The 19,061-nt window shown below is 55.0% G+C and overlaps 1 protein-coding gene across 4 annotated transcripts in view; it reads right to left on the bottom strand.

The window, feature by feature from the left end:
• Begain (brain enriched guanylate kinase associated) overlaps window positions 1–19,061 on the bottom strand; it is a 34,319-nt gene that overhangs the window by 14,052 nt on the left and 1,206 nt on the right. Inside the window, exons 1-2 of one of the 4 annotated variants that reach the window (XM_050154806.1) lie at window positions 7,678–7,861; window positions 6,375–6,403 (exon numbers count right to left, since the gene is read on the bottom strand). In XM_050154806.1, the coding sequence (XP_050010763.1) occupies window positions 6,375–6,388 (14 nt within the window). In that variant the 5' untranslated portion in view covers window positions 6,389–6,403; window positions 7,678–7,861. Of the gene's footprint in view, window positions 1–6,374; window positions 6,404–6,769; window positions 7,120–7,188; window positions 7,279–7,677; window positions 7,862–19,061 lie in introns of those variants that run through there. The other 3 variants (XM_050154805.1, XM_050154804.1, XM_050154803.1) reach the window with 3 other exon arrangements.

Consider the following 19,061-nt stretch of genomic DNA (forward strand, 5'->3'; position numbering starts at 1 on the left):
TGTAACTGTGCTGGGGTCTGGAAGTGGTGTGGGGCCTCAATCAGTGAGGAAAAGGCACAGGTTTCAGGGGTACCCCTCATTGGCAAGCTGGAAGTGCTGTGTTTGGGGCCATCCTGGGGCGGGGGTAGAGTCAGAATGGGAGCCTGGCGGAGGCTAGGCAGAGGAGCTACACAGGCCTCGGGAGCATCTACAGCCCCCTGCTTCATTGGGTTTCTGTCTCTCCTCCCTGACCCTCTTATCTCTCCCCTGCCCCACAGGCTGTCCCTCTCAAGGCTGTCTCCCCCAACAGGCTGCCCCCCCCACAGGCTGTCCCCCACCCTAAGTCAGGGTCAGCATTCAGGATAGGACAATAGATGGATGGCTTCAAGGTGAGCCTCAATGTCAACAGTATCTCCTCAGGGGCTCCCAAATGTCCCCTGGGTGGCAAGTCCCTCAAAGCCCGGGTAAGGGAGCTGCAAAGCCACCTGGGCACCAACTTGGCTTGAAGACCTTCAGGCCCCTCACAACTATCAACAGACATGGCTGTCTCTGGTGTGCCTTAGTTTCTCCAACTGCAACAAAAGCCCACGGAGCCACTTGTGACTACCATGGCTTCCCTAAAGAAGTTTGCTCTATGGGTCTTCCTCCACCCCTGTAGCAGGGTCGTGAGGTCTCCTGACACCTGGTGCCCTGGGTAGGGTTGTGGATAGAATGTCTAAGTGGGTGGGGGGCTACCTAGACCACCGTGGGTGTGCATGGAGCAGGAGACCCCTGCCCAGCTTGGAAAGTCCTGTACTCATGGCTGTTTTCTTTGTCAAGGTTTAAAGATTTACTTTATGAGTATTTTTGTTGCATGTCTATCTGTGCATCATATGTGTACCTGGTACCCTTAGAGGTTAGAGAGGGTGCTGGGCCCCTTAGAATTAGAATTATGGACAATTCTGAGCTACTGTGTATGTGCTGGGTGCTTTGCAAGAACAAGTACTCTTACCTGCTCTAGTTCCGTGGATGTTTTCCTGTACAGGGTTGACAGGGTTGACACTGCACCACACCCCTGCCCCAAATCCTAGACTGTCTCCATCCTGCCTCCATCCTCCTCCTCACTAGAGGAATAATGTCACTTGCCCAGTGGGTGGGGCATCACGGCCTCTGTGGGGCAATGATGGACCCGTTGAGAGAGGTATGGAGTTACTAGCATGAGTTAAGTCTCTACAGCAGCAGCTGAATGCCAAGTTCATACAAATGCATTCAGTCTATCTAAAGTAAGCACCGTTATCAGAGGATCAGAGAGGGTCAGAATTTTACTCATGGCCACACAGCCACTAAGTAGAGACCTGGCATTCGAGCTAGAGAGCGGACCCCACTTTCATAAAATGACATACTCCATAAAGGAGGCTTTTCAGAGCAGGATCTCAGATGGGCTGTGGGGACAGGAGATTTTTGAAAAGAAATACAGTGAGAAAGAATACTTCATATGCCAAGTCCCTTTTCAATGGTCTGACCCCTAAAGAAAGAATTTAGCGAGAATTCGGCTTCCTCTAGTAGCATCAGGTTTAAGAGTAGTGGTGGGAGCCTTGAAGAACCTCACTTAGTGAGAGACTTGGCCAGCTGGCACAGTGGGTAGGTGGGCCAGAGGGAAAAGAAGAGTAGGGGGTCTGATGTGGGGGGATACCCCATGTGCAAGGAGACCCAAGTCTAGGTACCCTCAAAGCATGAGCTTCTCCACAGCGGTCCCCATCATGTCTGCCAGGAGCCCAGGCTCAGCACTCACCATGCCACAGCTCTCTCAGCAGCAGGTCTGGCTCCACGGACCCTCTCTATACCCAGAGCCCACTTCTGGGTCCACCTTCAGACCCTGTCCCCCTCCATCTCACCCCATTGTTCTTACCAGGTGCTTGCACCGGCTATCTCCCATCTGCCTGGAGCTCGGGCCTCTTGTTCTCAGGCTTGCAAAACTGCCCTGCCCCACAGATGATGGCTGCCCTCACCATTTCTGTCCCCAAAGCACTTGTGAATTTTACTTGTTTAGAAAAGGTCTCTGTCACCATTAACCACAATGTTTTTTTCCTATATCCTCCCTTGACTACAATACCCTTGGTAAACAGTGGTGCTGAATAAATGTGTTTGGCTTGTGATCAATGGGCAAACAAAAGTCCAAGTGGCAAGTGAGAGGGCCAAGGCCAGACCTTCAGGACAGGGGAGATCCAGTGCATGGGAGCAGATGTGCCATGTCAGGGGTGCAGTGGAGGCAAAGCTGGGGGCTGACAAGGAACCTGGGGAGTGGGGGTCTGTAGGCTTGAAATGCACCCCCAGCCTTGACTTTGGGAAAGGCACGTGTGGCTCTGGGTGGGATGCTCAGGCAGGTGTAAGGATGTCTGATAGCCACTTGCTTCTATGGAGCCAGCGTGGTGCTTCCCCCTCCTCCACTGCCCCCAGCATGGAGGACAGCCTTCCTGGTCTGTGCAAGGCTGAATGAGAAGCGGGTAGGTGAACAGATCAAGCTGTGGGCCAAATGTATGAGTATCCGTGTGAAAATAATACCGACCTCGGGACACAGGGATCAAGTTCAAGGAGAGGAAGGCCTTTGAGGGCACCTGAAAATCCATTAGCAGCACACAAAAGACTTCAATAGGGAAAAAAAGGAGCAGGCTGGGCTCTGCTCAGTGCTGCAGTATCTGCTAGCACTGGGAATACAATGTAAGCCCAGCACCCCAGCCTGAGACAGGCAACAGTGCCAACACCACCAAGTCCCATTGACCCAAGGACCACTGTTGAGCATCATATAATAGCAGGAGGCGCTGGTCTGCTGGAACCAGCTGTATAAAGAGTTCTCACAATCTAAAGTCACACTGGATCCCTTGGATGCCTGCAGATGGCACCCAAGAGGGCTATCGAATGACGGGAATCAGCTAGGAAAGATCCCCATTCCTGCACCTGATGGGAGAAGTTGGTGAGGATTTGGGCAGGGTCACTGGGTGCCTCTGGGCCTGTTGTCCCAAGATGATCACGTGGTGCCCCGGCACACAAAGGACACTCGTCTGTGGATGTCCACAGCAGCTCTGCTTACCTTGATTCAATCACTAAGGAATGCCTGTGGCTCAGTGGGATGGCCAGTCACTGGGCGACTCCCACAGCCATGACACAGATGAATTCCAGAGGCACAGATGGGGACCCAAGCGAGACACAGTTGAAGCTGTTTATGAATTCAAAAGCCAGTAGCCTGTATCACAAAGCCAGGGTCCTGGTAACTTTGAGGTGGGGGCTGTATTTGGGGAAGGGTCTTGGAGATTTGGGGTGGCTGGCAGTGGTCCCCAGCTTGCTCTAACTTCACAGCTAGTCCTGCTCTGGGTTGCTTTCCTGGAGATGGCCACACTCTGTCACTTTAAGGACTTGCTTTGGGCAGAAGGTGTGGTCCCTAGTGAGGGAATCTTTGGGCTTGCTGAGTACCCCCCCTGCATCTCTGGACAGAGAAGAAACTGCAGCTCAGAGTGGGAGGGGGAACACCTAAGATGCCAGCAGAGAGAGGCCCATGGCCATCACACATCAGGCAGCTGAGATACAGGGATGTCTCGGTGCTGGTAGTACCACAGATAGCTGGAGGCAGAGTGGCTGAACAGGAATGGAGGAACTGAGCAGGGATGTGCAGGATTCAGGAGTGGGGAGATGCTAGGCTATAGCCAGGTGGCCAGGTCAACAATAGATGTGTACCTACTATGTGTCAACGGGCCCAAGGGGTCCTACTGTGTGCAAGTCCCTACCAGGTACTGAGGCTAGTAAAAGAGAGGTCAGAGTCAAGTCTTGTTCTCACGGTGCTCACATGTGGCAAAAGGAAGATGAGGGACTTCATTCCAGGTGTCTGGGACAGCCCCCTGACAGCCAGTCCCCATTCCTCCTCTGTCCCATATTGCTTCCAGAACCAGGAGGTCTCTGCATTCTTGGAGGGTGTCTTGTATAGCCTGTCATCTTGAGCCCTAGTTGAGGCATTTCTGGGATCATCCTCCAATACCTCAGGAGGCTAATGTCTCTAATTTGGTACCCAGAGCATCCTGGGCAGACTTCACTGTCCCCTATCCCTAGCCTGGGTGCCTGCTTTGGATGGCTGGGCTGGGTTTCAGCATCCCATACAGGGCCAGGTGCTTGGATGGAGTAAGAACCCTAGTGAAGAGGGTCCTTAGAGTCTCCAAGTTTTCTGTGCAGCTAAAAGAGTAGGGAAAGGGCTTCCTAGGCAGGGAGGACCATAGGGAGGTCAGTAATTTGCTGTGAGCTCCATGGCGGATCATGCTATGGGGTGAGAGTCTGGCAGAGGGTGAAGGCAGTGAGAGTCCAGCTGCTCATCTGCTCACAAAAGGCTGCCACCAGAGTCATTCTGCAGGTTAGCTACCCAGGCTCAAGCCTGGGGTGAGTGGGTAGAGGAGTGGGTGGATCCAAGGCTAGGCTTCCCCCACCTCAACCTAGGTCCAAATCCCAGGCTATGGCATAGGGAAATCCACATTCTCTGCCCCAGGAAGCAGAACCAAGCTCATACCTACCACCTCTATCTGGATAACCAAGACCCCTACACTCAACCACAAATACCATTCTTCTTGCCTGGGACTGGGGAGTTACCCCCTCTCCTCACCCAGGACATTCTGTCTGGGTCCCTGGTGTGCTCCTGGCCCTAGACTAGCACCTCCCCCCACCTCCCAATATCCTTTGGCAGAGATATTCATTCTGCAGCCGAGGAAATTCAAGATCCATAGGCGGAGTTTTAGCTAGATCTGTGGGACCACAAATCCTGTGACCACCCTGCAGGAGGTCATGTGACTGGATTTCCTTAGCCTCTGGTTCTTTTGGTCCCCAGGACCAACCCTCATCTCCAGACAGAAACCCACTGCGGCTCTTGATACCCATACCATCAGTGAAGGAAGGTTCCATAGGAAGCTGTGTGATTTGGAGGACCAGCTGCTGACAACAACAGGACCCTTCCCAATCCCAGGGGGTAGGACCCTTCCCACTCCAATTCCAGGAGGCATTGTGAGTTCCATCTTCAAGATCCCACCAAGTCTGGAAGGTCATGTGATCCAATTCAGTCCAGGGGCCCAAGCCCTAACCACTGCTCCCAGCCCTCCCTTTTCAGTCCAGGACAGGTCATCTGCCTACCTATGTCCCCAGTCAGGTTGATCAGACCCCAGGCCCAACACACAGACCACATTCAAGACCCTAGGTTAAGCATGAGGAGAGGGGGAGAGGAAGGAAGCTCAGGGAGTCTTTCTGGCTTCTGGAAATCTGATTTTTTTTTTTCAGTCCCAGTTGGGTTGGGCAGTGTCCCCTCAGGGCCTCAGTGTGGGGGTGATGATGAATAATAGCCAATGAGGGGCACCAGTGAGGGTCCTCGCATGAGGAGGGAAGCCTGGATTTGGGACTGAAGTCATTGCAATGACCATACAAATATGGCTCCCTAGGCCTGGATGCCTCCATTTTGGCTTGGATCATGCAAGGTGGGCCTTGGCCCACTGACATCATCAGCTTTTTTTCTGAGGTCCCAAAAGATTGGACCCCCTCCCAGCTCAGGATATGCCGATTCCAGACCTGTGGTCCTCTGTTCTTGTCTCCAGATACCTGGATATCTGAGACCACTGACCAGTATTGAAGGTCAGCTGGGAAGGCCCAGCCCCTCCCCTGGAGCCAGGCCCTACCTTGGGCCAGGCCTGAGCTTAGTCAGGCCCTACCCCTCAGGGACTGATGGTCTGCTACCCAGTTTTTTCCATACTGACAATTTTGTCTTGGACAAAAGGGCCAAAAGACCCTTCAGGTCAGGGGCGAGGGCCCCGAACCCAGCACCAAAGGGCTGGGCCTGCTGACCACACAGACTGGGCCCTAGCTCCGGAGGAAAATGCTGGGGGTGGGGTGGGGGGAAGGGGGGTTGTCCGAAGAAAAGGGCGACATCGCAGAAGCTGCGAATATTCAAATGGGCTGGTCCCCAGTCTGCCGCGCTCCGGGGCCCCTCGGAGCCCGGGCCCCCGCTCTAAGTTGGGGTGCGCGGGAAGGCCTTGGGGGTGCTCTGGGCCGCGGCCGCGGGGTTCCCCCAAAATGGCTCCAAGATGCGGGGCCTGGGCAGTCGCGCGGGCTCCATCCCCGCCCGTCGCCATCGGCGAAAACTTCGCCACCCCGGCCGTGACAACTGTCGGCTCAACGGCGGGGACGCAATACTGGGGTCCTGGGGTCCCAGGGGGGCGAGTGCGCAATGGCCTCGGGGACCTGCCCGTGATGACGCCCCTGCAGCAGCCGCCCCGAGCCCCGTGCGCTGCCCAGCTGCGCACCCCGATTTGTCACCCGCGCCCACCCTGCGCCTATCTGGCCCCGCCGAACCCCCAGCCCGCTCTCCCCCTCACCCCCGGCCCACCCGCGGCACTCACCTGAGTTTCTCCATGTCTGCGGCAGAGGCCTGCGGAGAGCAAAGGAGAGGGTCAGCGCGCGGCAGGGCAGCCCCGCTCGCGCCCCAGCCCGTACCCCCGTGCCTCAGTGGGCGCGCCGGGCCACAGCCGTGTAACAGGTGAGCCTGCCCGGGCCGCCACCGAGTTACGCCCCCCGGACCGAGCCGGGGACCGGTCGGGGACGCAAGGTGCAGCGGCCCGGGCGGCTAGCGGCCTCGCTGTCCAAGGGGCCCCTCCGTGTCCGTCGACTCTCGGGCGGCCACGGACCCCGCCGCTCCCCGGCTCCGTTAACCCCTGCTGCCCCGTTCCCCCCATCCGTCCCACCCGAGCCCCGCAGCGCAGGAGCGCTGAGTCGCTAGAGTGTTAGAACCGCGTACCCGGTCGGCGCTCACGCAGCCCGAGGGGAACGGCATCGAAGCAGGCACTCTCGTCTCCGCTCGGGACCCTTCTGTCTCTGATCCTGGGGTTCGGGGTCTGCCCCCCCTTCTGGGCCCGAGGGATTAACCCCGGCAAGCCCAGTTCTCCGGCGGGGTTCCGAGCCGCTGGCGCAGACCCGCCCGTGCGCGGTGTGAAGACCCTCTGGGCGGGACGGCACCTCCGCACCTCCGGGACCCACTAGCCCCTGTTAACCCTGCGGATTTTGGCGAACCCCGGGGACGGCGAGCGGCCCGAGCGGGATCGTACTTCCTGCGCACAACGGGCTCTTCTGCGCTCGGCCGAGGCCGTCCCCGGGGCTGCCCCTGCCCTCCCGCTAAAGGCTGCGCTGGAGACTGAACCCTGGGACGACGCCACAGACCTGAGTAGACTGATGGCTGCCCATCCCGGACCCTCGCGCAGGGCGCCCGCGTCCGCGTCCGCCGGGAGCGCGCTCCGCTCGGTCCGGGCCCCACGCCGCCTCCCCCACCGCCCCGCCGAGCGAGGGCGCAGCCCGGCCTTGGAGCCTCGGCCAGACTCGGCAGCAACTTCCCGAGCGCCCGAGCAGGCCTCCCCCTGCGCACCCCCAGCCTCAGTTTCCTCTCCAGAAATCTGGAGGAGGGAAGGCGGGAGGAGCTCGGACAGGCGCTCTGCTGCACTCAAGCTCTGGCGGGCAGCAGAGGGGCTGGGTTAGGGAAAGGACCCCTGGGGCGCCCGGTGGGCTTCCGTTCCCGAACACTTTAATAAAAGTTTACAAAAAGCACAAGCCCAAACCCCCCTTCTACAAGTCCTCCTTCAGGATCAGAGTTCTATAGTTAAGAGTTTGGCGCATACCAGCACGACCCCCAACGCCCCTCTTCCCCAGGCCCACCTTTCCGAGTTCCCATCACAGTGCCCATCTCCTCTACTGGGTCCCAGCATATAGCAGGCGTTCAATAAACACGGACATCGCATGCCTGGGTCCTATGGCACCGAAGTAAGGCTTATCCAGCCTTCCCCTGGCTGACTGCGAGTTACTACGCAGGAGTCCCGGATCTTCCCAGGACACCCAACACCCTGCAGTCTTGGCCTCCTGGAGCCAGCGCAGGGTGGGAGGAGCTGTCCACTCGCAGGGTCAGAGCCAGCCAGGATGAAACCAACCCCCACAATCCAAGAGCTCATCTACCCATCCATCCACCAATGGCTCCCCACTCATTCGGTGGCTGGCGGGGATTCTACCACCAGGGAGGAGAGCGAGGGAGGGCAGCAGGCTCTCCAGGGGCTAATCTGGAGGTACATCTCCACCCCAAGTCTGGGGTTCATTTTAAGGAAAGACACCTGCCCTCAGCCCAGGGTGGTAGCTCAATCCCGCCACCAGGGCCCTAGATCTACAAGAAGCCGGGCCCTCAAGCTGACAGGGCTTGTTCGGGTCTGGACGCCATTCATAAGAGGCCTCTTCCACCCAAAGGCAGGGGCCGTCCCTCACCTGTCTTCGGCCTCCTCAATCACTCAAGTCAATGACCTGCTGGGGCATTTGTCTGGAATTAATAAGAATGTATTAAAATTTAATTTTAAAAAGCTAGCATCAATTATTTACATAGACTATTTCAGCTCTTCTAGAAGGCCGGTCTGGGAACCCCCCACCTCCCAAGGGACTGGGAAAGAGGCAAGGGAGGTGGTGGGTAGCTTTGTGGCTAGGGTGGGGGCTGGGCAGGGCAGGAGACAATGGGAATGCAGCCCCTGCCCTTTCCTTAGCTGTTTCTGATTCTGGCTCCAGGCTTTGATCCTCCTCTGACCTCCAAGACCAGTGGGTCACCACAGGTCCTGACCTTTCTAGCCCACCTCCACAAGCAACACTGCCTGTGGGGTAGCTTCTGTGTTTAGTTCCAGCCAGATAGAAGCCCATGTCTTTGCCAGTTGTCTCCGGATGAGAGCAGCCTGCTCTGATGGAGGAGGGGCCGTCAAACCTGGAGTTTCAAGAAACTGGGGAACTGAGGCTGGCCTTCCTAGGCCTTGTGCAGTTCAAGACTTGTTATTGCCTTCACTAATCTCAGACCTGGGGAGGTGTGTCCCCGGGGACGCTTGCTTTCCAGCATCTTCACCTGAGCATTTTTGAGGACACACCTCTCTCTCAGGCACTTGCCACCTCCTGCAGGACCCACTGGAGTGCCCTGAGCGCCCCCATCATAAGCCCTGAGCCCCAAGCAGGGTGGGCCATCTTCTTCCTGCCACCTGCGTCTTTATCCCCTGTAAAACCCTCATGAGACAAGTACCAAATGCCAGAGGCCCAGAGGCTTGTCTTGACTTGGCACTGTCTCTATGTCACCTCGGCGTGATGACTTGCATACCCCATGTACTCCCTTGAGGAGGTAGGTGGCTGTGCCTTGTTGAGGATTGGAACACTGGGTCCTGCCTAGCAGAGACCCCCACCCTTCTGCACACAGGCCACACAGTTTCCTGTCTCAAGATCTTGTATTTTGAGGATGCTATGCTCAGACTACTGCCCAGTGAATGCCTTCTCCAGCTACCCCGGTAGCACAGAACCCTCCACACTGGTTACTATGTCACTATGGCCAGAGCAAGGTGGCATTCCAATGCACAGGTAAGGGACAGTCTTTGAGAAAGAAGGTGCTTTAAATCCAGTCCTGTTGTCAGAGTCTCATCCTCCACGGGTCCGCCCTGGCCCTCCCTGAAGCCTGCTACTGCCAGCTGGAGGCCTGGGCCCCTAGGTACCCAGCGAATAGCTCTGTCCATTGAAGAGATGGGGATGTCTTCACACTACCTGCTCCACACACATCTGAGGTGCATACTAAAACCACTTCAAAGAGCAAGTCAGATGGGGGGAGGACCTGCATTAAGCCTGGGCTCTGGACTTACTGAGACCTGAGCTCATCCTTACTTCTCTTTCCTTAGCTATGACTCTTTCACTTCCATCCTAACAGGAACTGAGGAAACAGCCTAAACACGTGACTGCAGTGGGGGAAATCCCCTGAGTGTGACCTCAGGCAAGGCTCTCTCCCTGTCTGAGCCTCAGTGTTTCATCTAGTAAGGAAGGATGGGACACCCTCTGGGGATGCTTCTGCGACAGGTGGGCCTGTGGAAGCGGCTGTCCTGAGGACTAGGCTGCAAAGGGTTTCTGTTCCAGAGAGTCAGCCTTTACATGGCTATTTGGGGGAAGACTTCTCCCAAGGGATCTTACTTTGCTTCTGGCATATCTGCATTCATTCAACAAACACAGGCTGGGCGCTGAGGTCCCGTATTGGGGAAGGGCAGTGTCTACTCCAGCTGGGAACACTCAGTACCCCAGGAGTCTAGCAGAAGCTCCAGCACCAGGTGAGGAGGGGACAAGGTAGAGGCAGAAAGGCTGTCGGACACAGACAGGCTAGCGAGTGACGAGAGGAGATTGGGACTCTGCTCTAGAGGGTCTGAAGTTGCCTGCCCACTCAGCAGAGGCACTGATGGAGACAAAGACATCTGGAATTGGGGAACAGGGTCAGGAAATGCAGATGTGGGAGAGGCCAGGGCAGAGGTGACACTTAAGACCCCCATACTGGTCAGTGTAGCCAACAGAGATCACAGAAGCCAGGATGGTACCAGCAGGCTCCATGGGGAGTCTCTAGAAGGAGGGAGAGGTCATCTCTCTGTCATGGCTGGGTCATAGAAGAGTTAAGGAAAGGATCTAGCATCCCTAGGCAATCCTCAGGGCTTTGTCTGTGCTGTGGGGTCCCCATGGCAACTTCAGTTGATGGGGGCAAGGAGGATGCCCATCTAAGGCTTCCCAGAAAGTTAGCCTGGCTTGGTGTTGTCCAAGAAGGCAGCAAGCCATCCTTGGGTACAGTAGACCCTGCCTCCTTGGGCTTTTTTGGGCTCTGTGAGGGCTCACAGGGATCCCCCTCCAACCCCAGTACCTTCATCTCCCAGGCCTGCGCCTGCAAACTGGCCTCCCAGGCTAAATCTGGCCTGCTAGCATGTTGTATTTGGCCTGTTTGAGGTTTCTTTCTTTCGTTATCTCTTCCTCTCTCTCTCTTTTTAAATGTTTGAGCCAACATTTAAAAATTGGAAGAGTTTACATTTTAAAATCCATATTTTTGGCTTCTACTGAAAAATTTGGAAGATCTAGCGACTCCGTCCCACATTCCCACATGGTAGGAGACAGGGAGCACGAAGCAGCTGCCCTTCGGAGGCTCCTGGGGCTCTGTGAGGGGGGCACTTTCCAAACCCAGAGGCGACCACTTGTTCAAGGTCACTCAACACCACCCAGCACATTGTCACAACTCTACCGTATCACACCATTGGCTTGATGCCTCTTGATTTCTTTTAGACACTTTGATTCTCAGAAAACAACAACAACCAAAGGTTGGCTTTTAAGTCACTTGCAGTGGGGTATGAGGGAGCCTCAGTCCCGAGTCTGGAGCAGTTGAAGTTTCCCGAGACCTTCCACACCGACTTCTCACTCATCTAGCCACGCCAGACAGCCAGACGGACAGAGGCAGGATTCCAACCCGACACCACGTGTTTCGGCAGCCACTCCTTCCCCAGAGGAGCTGCTGAAGGCCAGGCACGAGGCTGGTTCCACCCCACTGTGAACCCCTGGCCCAACAAGTCCCCAAGACTTTTGACTTCAACGCACCCCTCCAAGGTTCTAACCAGAGCCTTGGGACAGAGCTTTCCAGAAGCCTGGGTTTCAGCAACTCCTCTGGGGCCATGGTCTTCATAAAGAGAGGGGTGAGGGAGAGAGAGAGGGGGAGAGAGAAATGTAACATATACAGAGCCCAAAGCTGCAGACAGTCGAGGTCTCAGACGATTAGTAGTGCCTCATTGGGGAGGTGGGGACAGCAGGAAGTCATGGACTGCTGGGAAAACGGAGGCCCACGGAGGCAGGAAGACCCATCCAGTCACACAGCAGGTAGAGGCTTTGGGGACCTCTGAGAAGCAGAACTCCATGTCCCCCTCCTAGGAATGGCCCTGGAGGTGGCCATGAGGGAAGACTGAAAGTTCACTGTAGCTGGGTTCTGCAGTGTCCTTCCCTGAATACTGAGGGATACAGAACGAGACAGTCAGGAGCTTAGAGCAGGATGAGCCAATAGGAATGTGAACCTCTCTAGACCACTAACTATCCTGGTAGCTATAGTGCTTTGCTAATTGAGTCGGCAGAGACAGAATCACAACTACAGAATGAGTGCTGTCCCCGGTACACAGGGTATCTTTAGCAGCCTAGAGCCTGTGGTGAACCAGGAAGGCTCTGTTGACCCAGCAATGATTTTAATATTATTACTAGCATTGTTTACTCAGAGCCCAGACCCCACCCAGTTTGCTGCTCTGAAGCCAGAACATTCACTCTCTTAGTGACTCATGCTTTGGGTGCTTACAGCCTAACACAATCATATAATACAGTATGATGAGGGGGTCAGACAGGACCTGTGAGGAACAGACTCATGCTCGTGGTGGGGGTGGGGTAGGATGAGGACTCACCCGGTACATGCTGGGGGAATCAGCTGGATCTCCCTGCTTGCTGCTGCCCATGTCAAGGTCTCTGGTGCCTTTGGCCTCCAAGGAATGTGGGGGGCTCTGAGCCAGGTCCTTTTCCTCTGAGGCTTTGGCCTTGGGTTCCTGGGCTGGTACCACGCTGTGCTCACCTGGAGAGGGCTCCTGGCTGTGGCCTTGAGGGCCCCTGAAGCCCTCCAGGGTCACTGGATCCAGCACACGCACAGTGACCTCATCCAGGAACTTGGAGAAAGGCAGCCTGGCCTCCTGCCGACGGCTCAAGCGGGCAAGGGATCCCCCAGCAATCTTGCAGCCTGAGCTAGGGGGTTCTTCCGGGGAAGGAGAGCCAGGAGACCTCAATGCCCTGGCCTGGCAGAGGCCTGCTGTCCAAGTGTGGTGGGAAACAACACTCTCTAGGCCTGTGTCGGGGCTCTGCTTGTGGCCATGTATCTCCCTCATGTGGGCTTCTGCCCTGGATGGCAGGAGGGAGCTGGAATCAACCCACTCAGGGCTAGCAGGGCCAGGGCTTTGGGCCTGGGAGCTGACCCCAGTAGGCATCCTTCTCAGGCCGTCCAGCGTCACACTTTCCTTCATCTGTTTCCACAGGCTGGGCACTCATGCCCTCCAGGGCAAGGCCACGAAGACCAGCCAATGCCCTGCTACCCATCGACCCAGTGCCAGCATGTGGTGGTCCCACCCCCAAAATTGACTGTCACTAAATGTAAGCTTTGGGGCTGGAAGCCAGAGAGAGAAGGTCATGTCCTCATCTCTCCCTGGTGGGCAGATAGGGACTGCCATGGTTGGAGCTAGGTACAGGGGACAAAAGGACAGACAACAGTCGCAGCCACCACTCAGTACAGGCACAGGGAAGGCATAACTGCAACAACGGGACCAGATTACAATCTGGTGCCCATCGTACCTCCATTCTTCCTGATCAAGAGCCAGCATTCAGGGCCAGGAGATGACTCGGGGGTAAAGTGCAAACATCAGGACTTGCGTTCAGATCCTAAGCACTCACACGAAAGTGGGGGATGACAGTGCATATCTTGTTACTTCAGCACTGCATGGATGGAGGCAGGAGGATGTTCTGGAGCTCTCTGGCTAGCCACCCTAGCTGAATTGGTGAGCTCCAGGTCTAGTGAAGAAAGTCTGCCTCAGAAAATAAGATTGAGTGCAATAGAGGAAGAGAACTAGCATCACCTCTGGCCTTCACACACACACACACACACACACACACACACACACACACACACACTCCCCAAAAGAACCTGCATTTTCATCTAAGATGTAAGATAGCCAACTAAAATCTCACACTTCCCAGGCTCCCTTGCAGCCAGGGAGATATATGCCGGGTGTATCAGTTAGGGAGCACTTTAACACACACCAGGCGGCTTTCCCGTGTCCTTCAGGCTCCAGCTCTAATACCCTCTTGCATCATGCTCTGGAGCTAGAGCTGTGGCAGTCACATTGCACCATGAGGCATACTTGTGGCAAAGTCCATATGCAAAGGCAAGAGGAACACAAAGACAAAGTAAAACTGGATCCTTGCTGACCACTGCATCCTCACAGTAGCCCCATGCCTCTCGCCTGTGATGTCACTGTAGCCTGAGAAAGACAGCCCTGTATTGCTTAAGTCACACTTACTTCTAGTCTTGGCTGCTAGCAGCTACATACAACTGAGATACACAGGGATGAGGTGGGAGGTGGTGGCTGCCAAGTCTGGAGCAAGGACCTGTAGTACTGGCCCAGGTGCAGTGACGGGGGGGAGGGGGAGGGAGGAAAGCTGTGTACCGGTGCCACCTTCAGCTTCAAAGGAAACTAAAGCTTGTGGCAGGTCCAGGCCCTCAGCCAGCTGGCAGCTTCCACTACTACCTTGGCACTGCCTGCCCACACTGTGCACCTGGAAGCCTGCTGAGATGCTGCAGGGCAAGCCCCCAGGGTCCCAGATTTCTGGGTGCTGCTAGTACCTCTTTGAAGCCCATAATACCCAGCCAAGTGGCTGCAGGGATCAGCTGTCCAATGCAGGCAAACTACACCAGCTCTGCTCCACCCTGACCACCTCCCCGCCATCTCCATCATCGCTTCTCAGGCCCCAGGTGACACCAAGTCTCCCTCCCACCCCTGTGGTCACCAGTCTCTTACATGTGGCAGCACCAGCTTTGTAAATCCCCAGTCTAGGTGACTTGACAATGTCACGTGTCTACACAGCTTGCAGAATTCTGAAGACCCAGAGCCGCCCCTCCATTGTACCCAGGGGGATGTGTCATGTTCTTGAATGTATCAAATTCTGCGTGGCTCAGGATCCTTTGCAACTGTTTTTGCCCCTCAATCTCCTCACCATCTAACTCCTGACTAACCTTAGAGACCCAATTCAATAGTTTGCCCTCTGCTGACCCCACAACTAGATCATATATGCCAGCCACAGTCGCTTTCATACACATGGCTCCCTGTACTCATCTGTTTACTCTCTGTGGCTCTCATTTGAATGCCAGTTTTCTGACTGCAACTGGCACATAGCACAGACTTAACAAGGAGACTGTGGATAGATATGTGAGTGGATGGATGGATGGATGGGTAGGTGGATAGAGTAATGGATGAATAGGTGAATGAATGAATGGGAGGAAGGGAGGGTAGATGGGTGGATGGATGGGTGGATGGATAGGTGTGTAAGGGAGTTAGTGGATGGATGGATGGGTATGTGGATAGATAAATGGACGAATAAATGAATGAATGAATGAATGGGTGGATGGGAGGGTAGGTGGATAGGTGTGTAAGGGAGCGGATGGATGGATGAATGGGTATGTGGATAGACAGAGTAATGGATGAATAGGTGAATGAATGAATGAATGAATGAATGGGTGGATGGGAGGGTAGATAGGTGGATGGGAGAGTAGGTGAATAGGTGTGTAAGGGAGTGGATGGATGGATGGGTATGTAGATAGAGAAATGGATGAATAAATAAATGAATGAATGAATGGGTGGATGGATGGGTAGGTGGATGGGTGTGTAAAGGAGTGAGTGTATGGATGGATGGGTATGTGGATAGATAGAGAAATGGACGAATAGGTGAATGAATGAATGAATGAATGGGTGGATGGATGGGTGTGTAAGGGAGTTAGTGGATGGGTGGATGGGCATGTGGATAGATAGAGTAATGGATGAATAGGTGAATGAATGAATGAATGAATGAATGGGTGGATGGATGGATGGGTAGGTGGATGGGTGTGTAAAGGAGTTAGTGGATGGGTGGATGGACATGTGGATAGATAGAGTAATGGATGAATAAGTGAATGAATGAATGAATGAATGAATGGGTGGATGGATGGGTGTGTAAGGGAGTTAGTGGATGGGTGGGTGATCTGTAGGTGGATGATGGAGCAGTGTGTGGAAAGATGGATGGGTATGTGGGGAGTGGGAGGACTGACGAATGGATGGATGCAGGAATGGGTGAATGGATAGATGAATACTGGAGGGGTGTGTAGGGGAACGGATGAATGGATATGTCAAGGGGTGGGTGGGTAGAGTGAGAGACCTACAGGTTCAGATGCTGGCTCACAAGTATCATCCCAAACTGATGGGAACCTACTGTGGGCTGGAATTTGGATGAAGACACCAGGAGGAACCTCCAGTCCCTGGAAGAACCAGTGTCCCCTGCCACAACCCACAGCAGCTTCCCCTGTATTCCCAACATCCCATTATCCCCTATCCCATCACCTGCTAGAACAATGGTCCATCAGACCTTAGGGTGCTACCGCATGTAACTGCACCCAGGCTGGCAGGGTAGACAGAGCAATAGGGAGTGCTGTCTGTGGTATTAGTATGCATGGTCCCTGGAGGGCCCCAGGGCCCTGGCCAGCAGGTCCTTTGAGCCTATTCCTGAGTTCCAATCACATCCAGAGGATGGCACTGGCCATCACAACTGGCAGTCTGGGCCTGCCGGCCTCTTGGTAGTCTGAGTTACTATCTCTGAAGGGTTTCCTGCTTCTGAACTGCACACACTGCCTGAGCTCATCACGGCACCACAATCCCACTGGTGGTTTGCATGGCAGGTCTAGTCTCCCCTGTGGTGGCATAGGGCACTTGGTCTTTCAGGTGAAGATGTCAAAGACCCTGGAGACAGCAAGAAGAGGTAGACATTGCCTGCTGCTCCAGGAGACCCACCTACAGGCAGGTGGTAGGCCCTGGAAATCCAAGTCATCTTGTTCTCGTAATTCTCCAAGCTACGGAAGCCACTCTGTATCTAGAGGGAGAACCGGGGTGAGCAGGGTTACTGGGAAGACACACGGCCCACCACAGACCACGTATGGAGCAAATGGGAGAGAGACCACAGCCTCACACGCCTTGCCATAGACCATGTATGAACCAAGCACCACAGAGACCCCAGCCTCTTTCTCACATTCTCCTCCAAGCGCCAAATTTGTACCATGCTCCCCTTCACAGAGAGAACTCTGAAAAGTCCCCTGGGACACAGCTTCCTATGGATAACCCAAGATTCCTTCAGGGCAGCCACAGCTCTTGGGTATCTGAGTCCCTGGCAGTTCCTATCTGCTCTGTGGCTTGTGTCCACCCAGAATTCCCCCTCATTCCCCAGAAAGGGGGTAAGCTCAGGCCCCAGACCTTCCACAGCCACCTCCCAATCCAGGAGAGAAGTCCCTGTGCAGCTGTCAGGCTGGCTGCTCATCTTTGGATGGGACATCATGGCTGCCATGTGGTTCCCTAAATTCATTCACAGATGGGCACATTCCTTGGTGCTATGAGCATAGTGGCTGCCGATCTGGGCTTCTTCCCACCCTGAAACCTACGAGGAGGAGTCACCATGAGGGTGTGATCCTCCTTCAGGCCTGCTCAGTTGTCTTTCTCTGGAGCAGAGGGACTGAGGGACATATGAACAGCCAGCAATGGCCAGAGGTCATGGCCTGATGCTCCACCTTCTCACTACACCAACTGCCTTCCGCCCACAGGTCCTGTAACTCTGCACCCACCACCCGCTGACAGGCACTTATCCATCCATTACTCGCAGTCTCGCTCCTGAGTCCACTGTCTACCCGCTCAACCTTGCAACATTCCCGACTTGTCTTCATGGGTTGATATGTGCACATCTCTGCACAGACCTGGGGCCACATCTTATCCACCGTCACTGCTCTTCTTGAATCCCTCTGCCCATCCAATCCTATCATCATCTTACAGGCACCCAAGGTCCTCCCTACCCCAGCACTCTCTCATTAACCCGTCTATCTACACATCCATTCTCTCATGTCCACAGTCACACATTCTGATGCTACCTCTGGATTCACCCAGCTCTCCACCCCTCTATCCCCTGGCTTCTATACAGCCACCCACCCATTCACACATGGGCCTTGTCCTTAGGCCTTCAGTCATGGACATTGTCTTCTGCCTATTGGGTCCTCTCTCTAGACCAACTCTGCATCTCCTTCTACCCATCCTTTTGCCCCCTATAACCATCAAGCTTTCCTCCCATCACCCACCTCTCCAGCAATCTACTCACTTCTTATGCTCGGTCTGTCCCGTTACAAACTCCCATCAATACACCACCACCACATCTCATCTCTATCACTTTCCCCAGGCCTGACGTCTCCTCTCCGTTCCTTCCCAGCATGCACCACCAGCGGCATGACTTGGGACCTCTTCACCTGTCTCCCTACTCCACCTTGGTTCAGAGACGGTTGGTCTGACACCACTGCAGCCCCCTAGGGCTGGGTAGCTGCTGCTTTCCCCCAGAGGATGCCCTTAGAGGCACCATCCTGACCACCAGGCTCAACTAGTGAGACATAGAAACACCTTCTTATCCTCTGCTACGCTGGCCAGGGTCTACATCTCTCATTAGACTGTGAACTCCTGAAGGTCAGTTTACCTAAGTGTGTCCGAGGAAACTGCAAGGTGAACAGAGAATGTCCCAACTCATTCACCCGTCCGTCTTTCCACATTCCCATGACTGCCCCAGCAGCTGCGGCCACTAGTCATCTGCTGGGGCCTGCTCTGGGCCACTCTCCAGGCTGTGTCAGGTGCATGGCCTCTGCTGGTCTCCATCGAGGTCTGGGGCCTTGCCTGACATCACACAGCAAATCACTGGCAGAACAGAGACTGGGACCCAGGGCTGCAGACCGAGTCCAGAGTCCTCCATCAGTCTCATGACCAGCTCCGAGGCAGGGTGGGAGTAGAGAAGGGACCGTGGGAGCAACGATGGACCAACACAGCAAGCTTAGGTGCTCTGAACATCAGACCTGTGCTGGAAGGACCCTGGCCTTTGGCAGCCACATTTCGTCAAGATGCTTTTCTCAGGCTTTCTGACTCCTCCCTACAAGCCCTGTTCCTCTACCCCAATGCAAACTTCACCTCCTCCAACTTAGCCTGTGAGCTGTGGGGAAATCTTGTAGACTGTCTCCAAGCCATGGATTGATGTAATGCTGTCACTTCCTCCTATCGGCTAGTTCATCCACTTATCCATCCATTCATTCTTCGAGGTGCTGCTGTAGGGAGGGTGCTGGCGACACTACCCTATACACACTCGGTATTCTATAAATGGAAGCCGCTGCAGGCCAACCGGGTGCTCAAGGCCTTTGAGAGAGAGTAACGGGGAAGTTCCTATCCAGACTGCTTCAGACTGAGTTATGCTCTTGTGTCCCTGAGGGTTCCCCACTCAACTTCTAACCTATGGGAAGCTGCTACAGGCCATGGCCCCAAGCAGCTCTGCTTCCCCACAGGTTCCAACAGCTCCAGGTTTTGTCACAGGAATGTACACACGTGAGACAGTAACTCGGGAGGGTCCTCGGT

This window comes from Alexandromys fortis, unplaced genomic scaffold (assembly GCF_014885135.2).
Source record: "Alexandromys fortis isolate MF-2015 unplaced genomic scaffold, M_Fortis_MF-2015_v1.1 scaffold_91, whole genome shotgun sequence".
Lineage (NCBI taxonomy): Eukaryota > Metazoa > Chordata > Mammalia > Rodentia > Cricetidae > Alexandromys > Alexandromys fortis.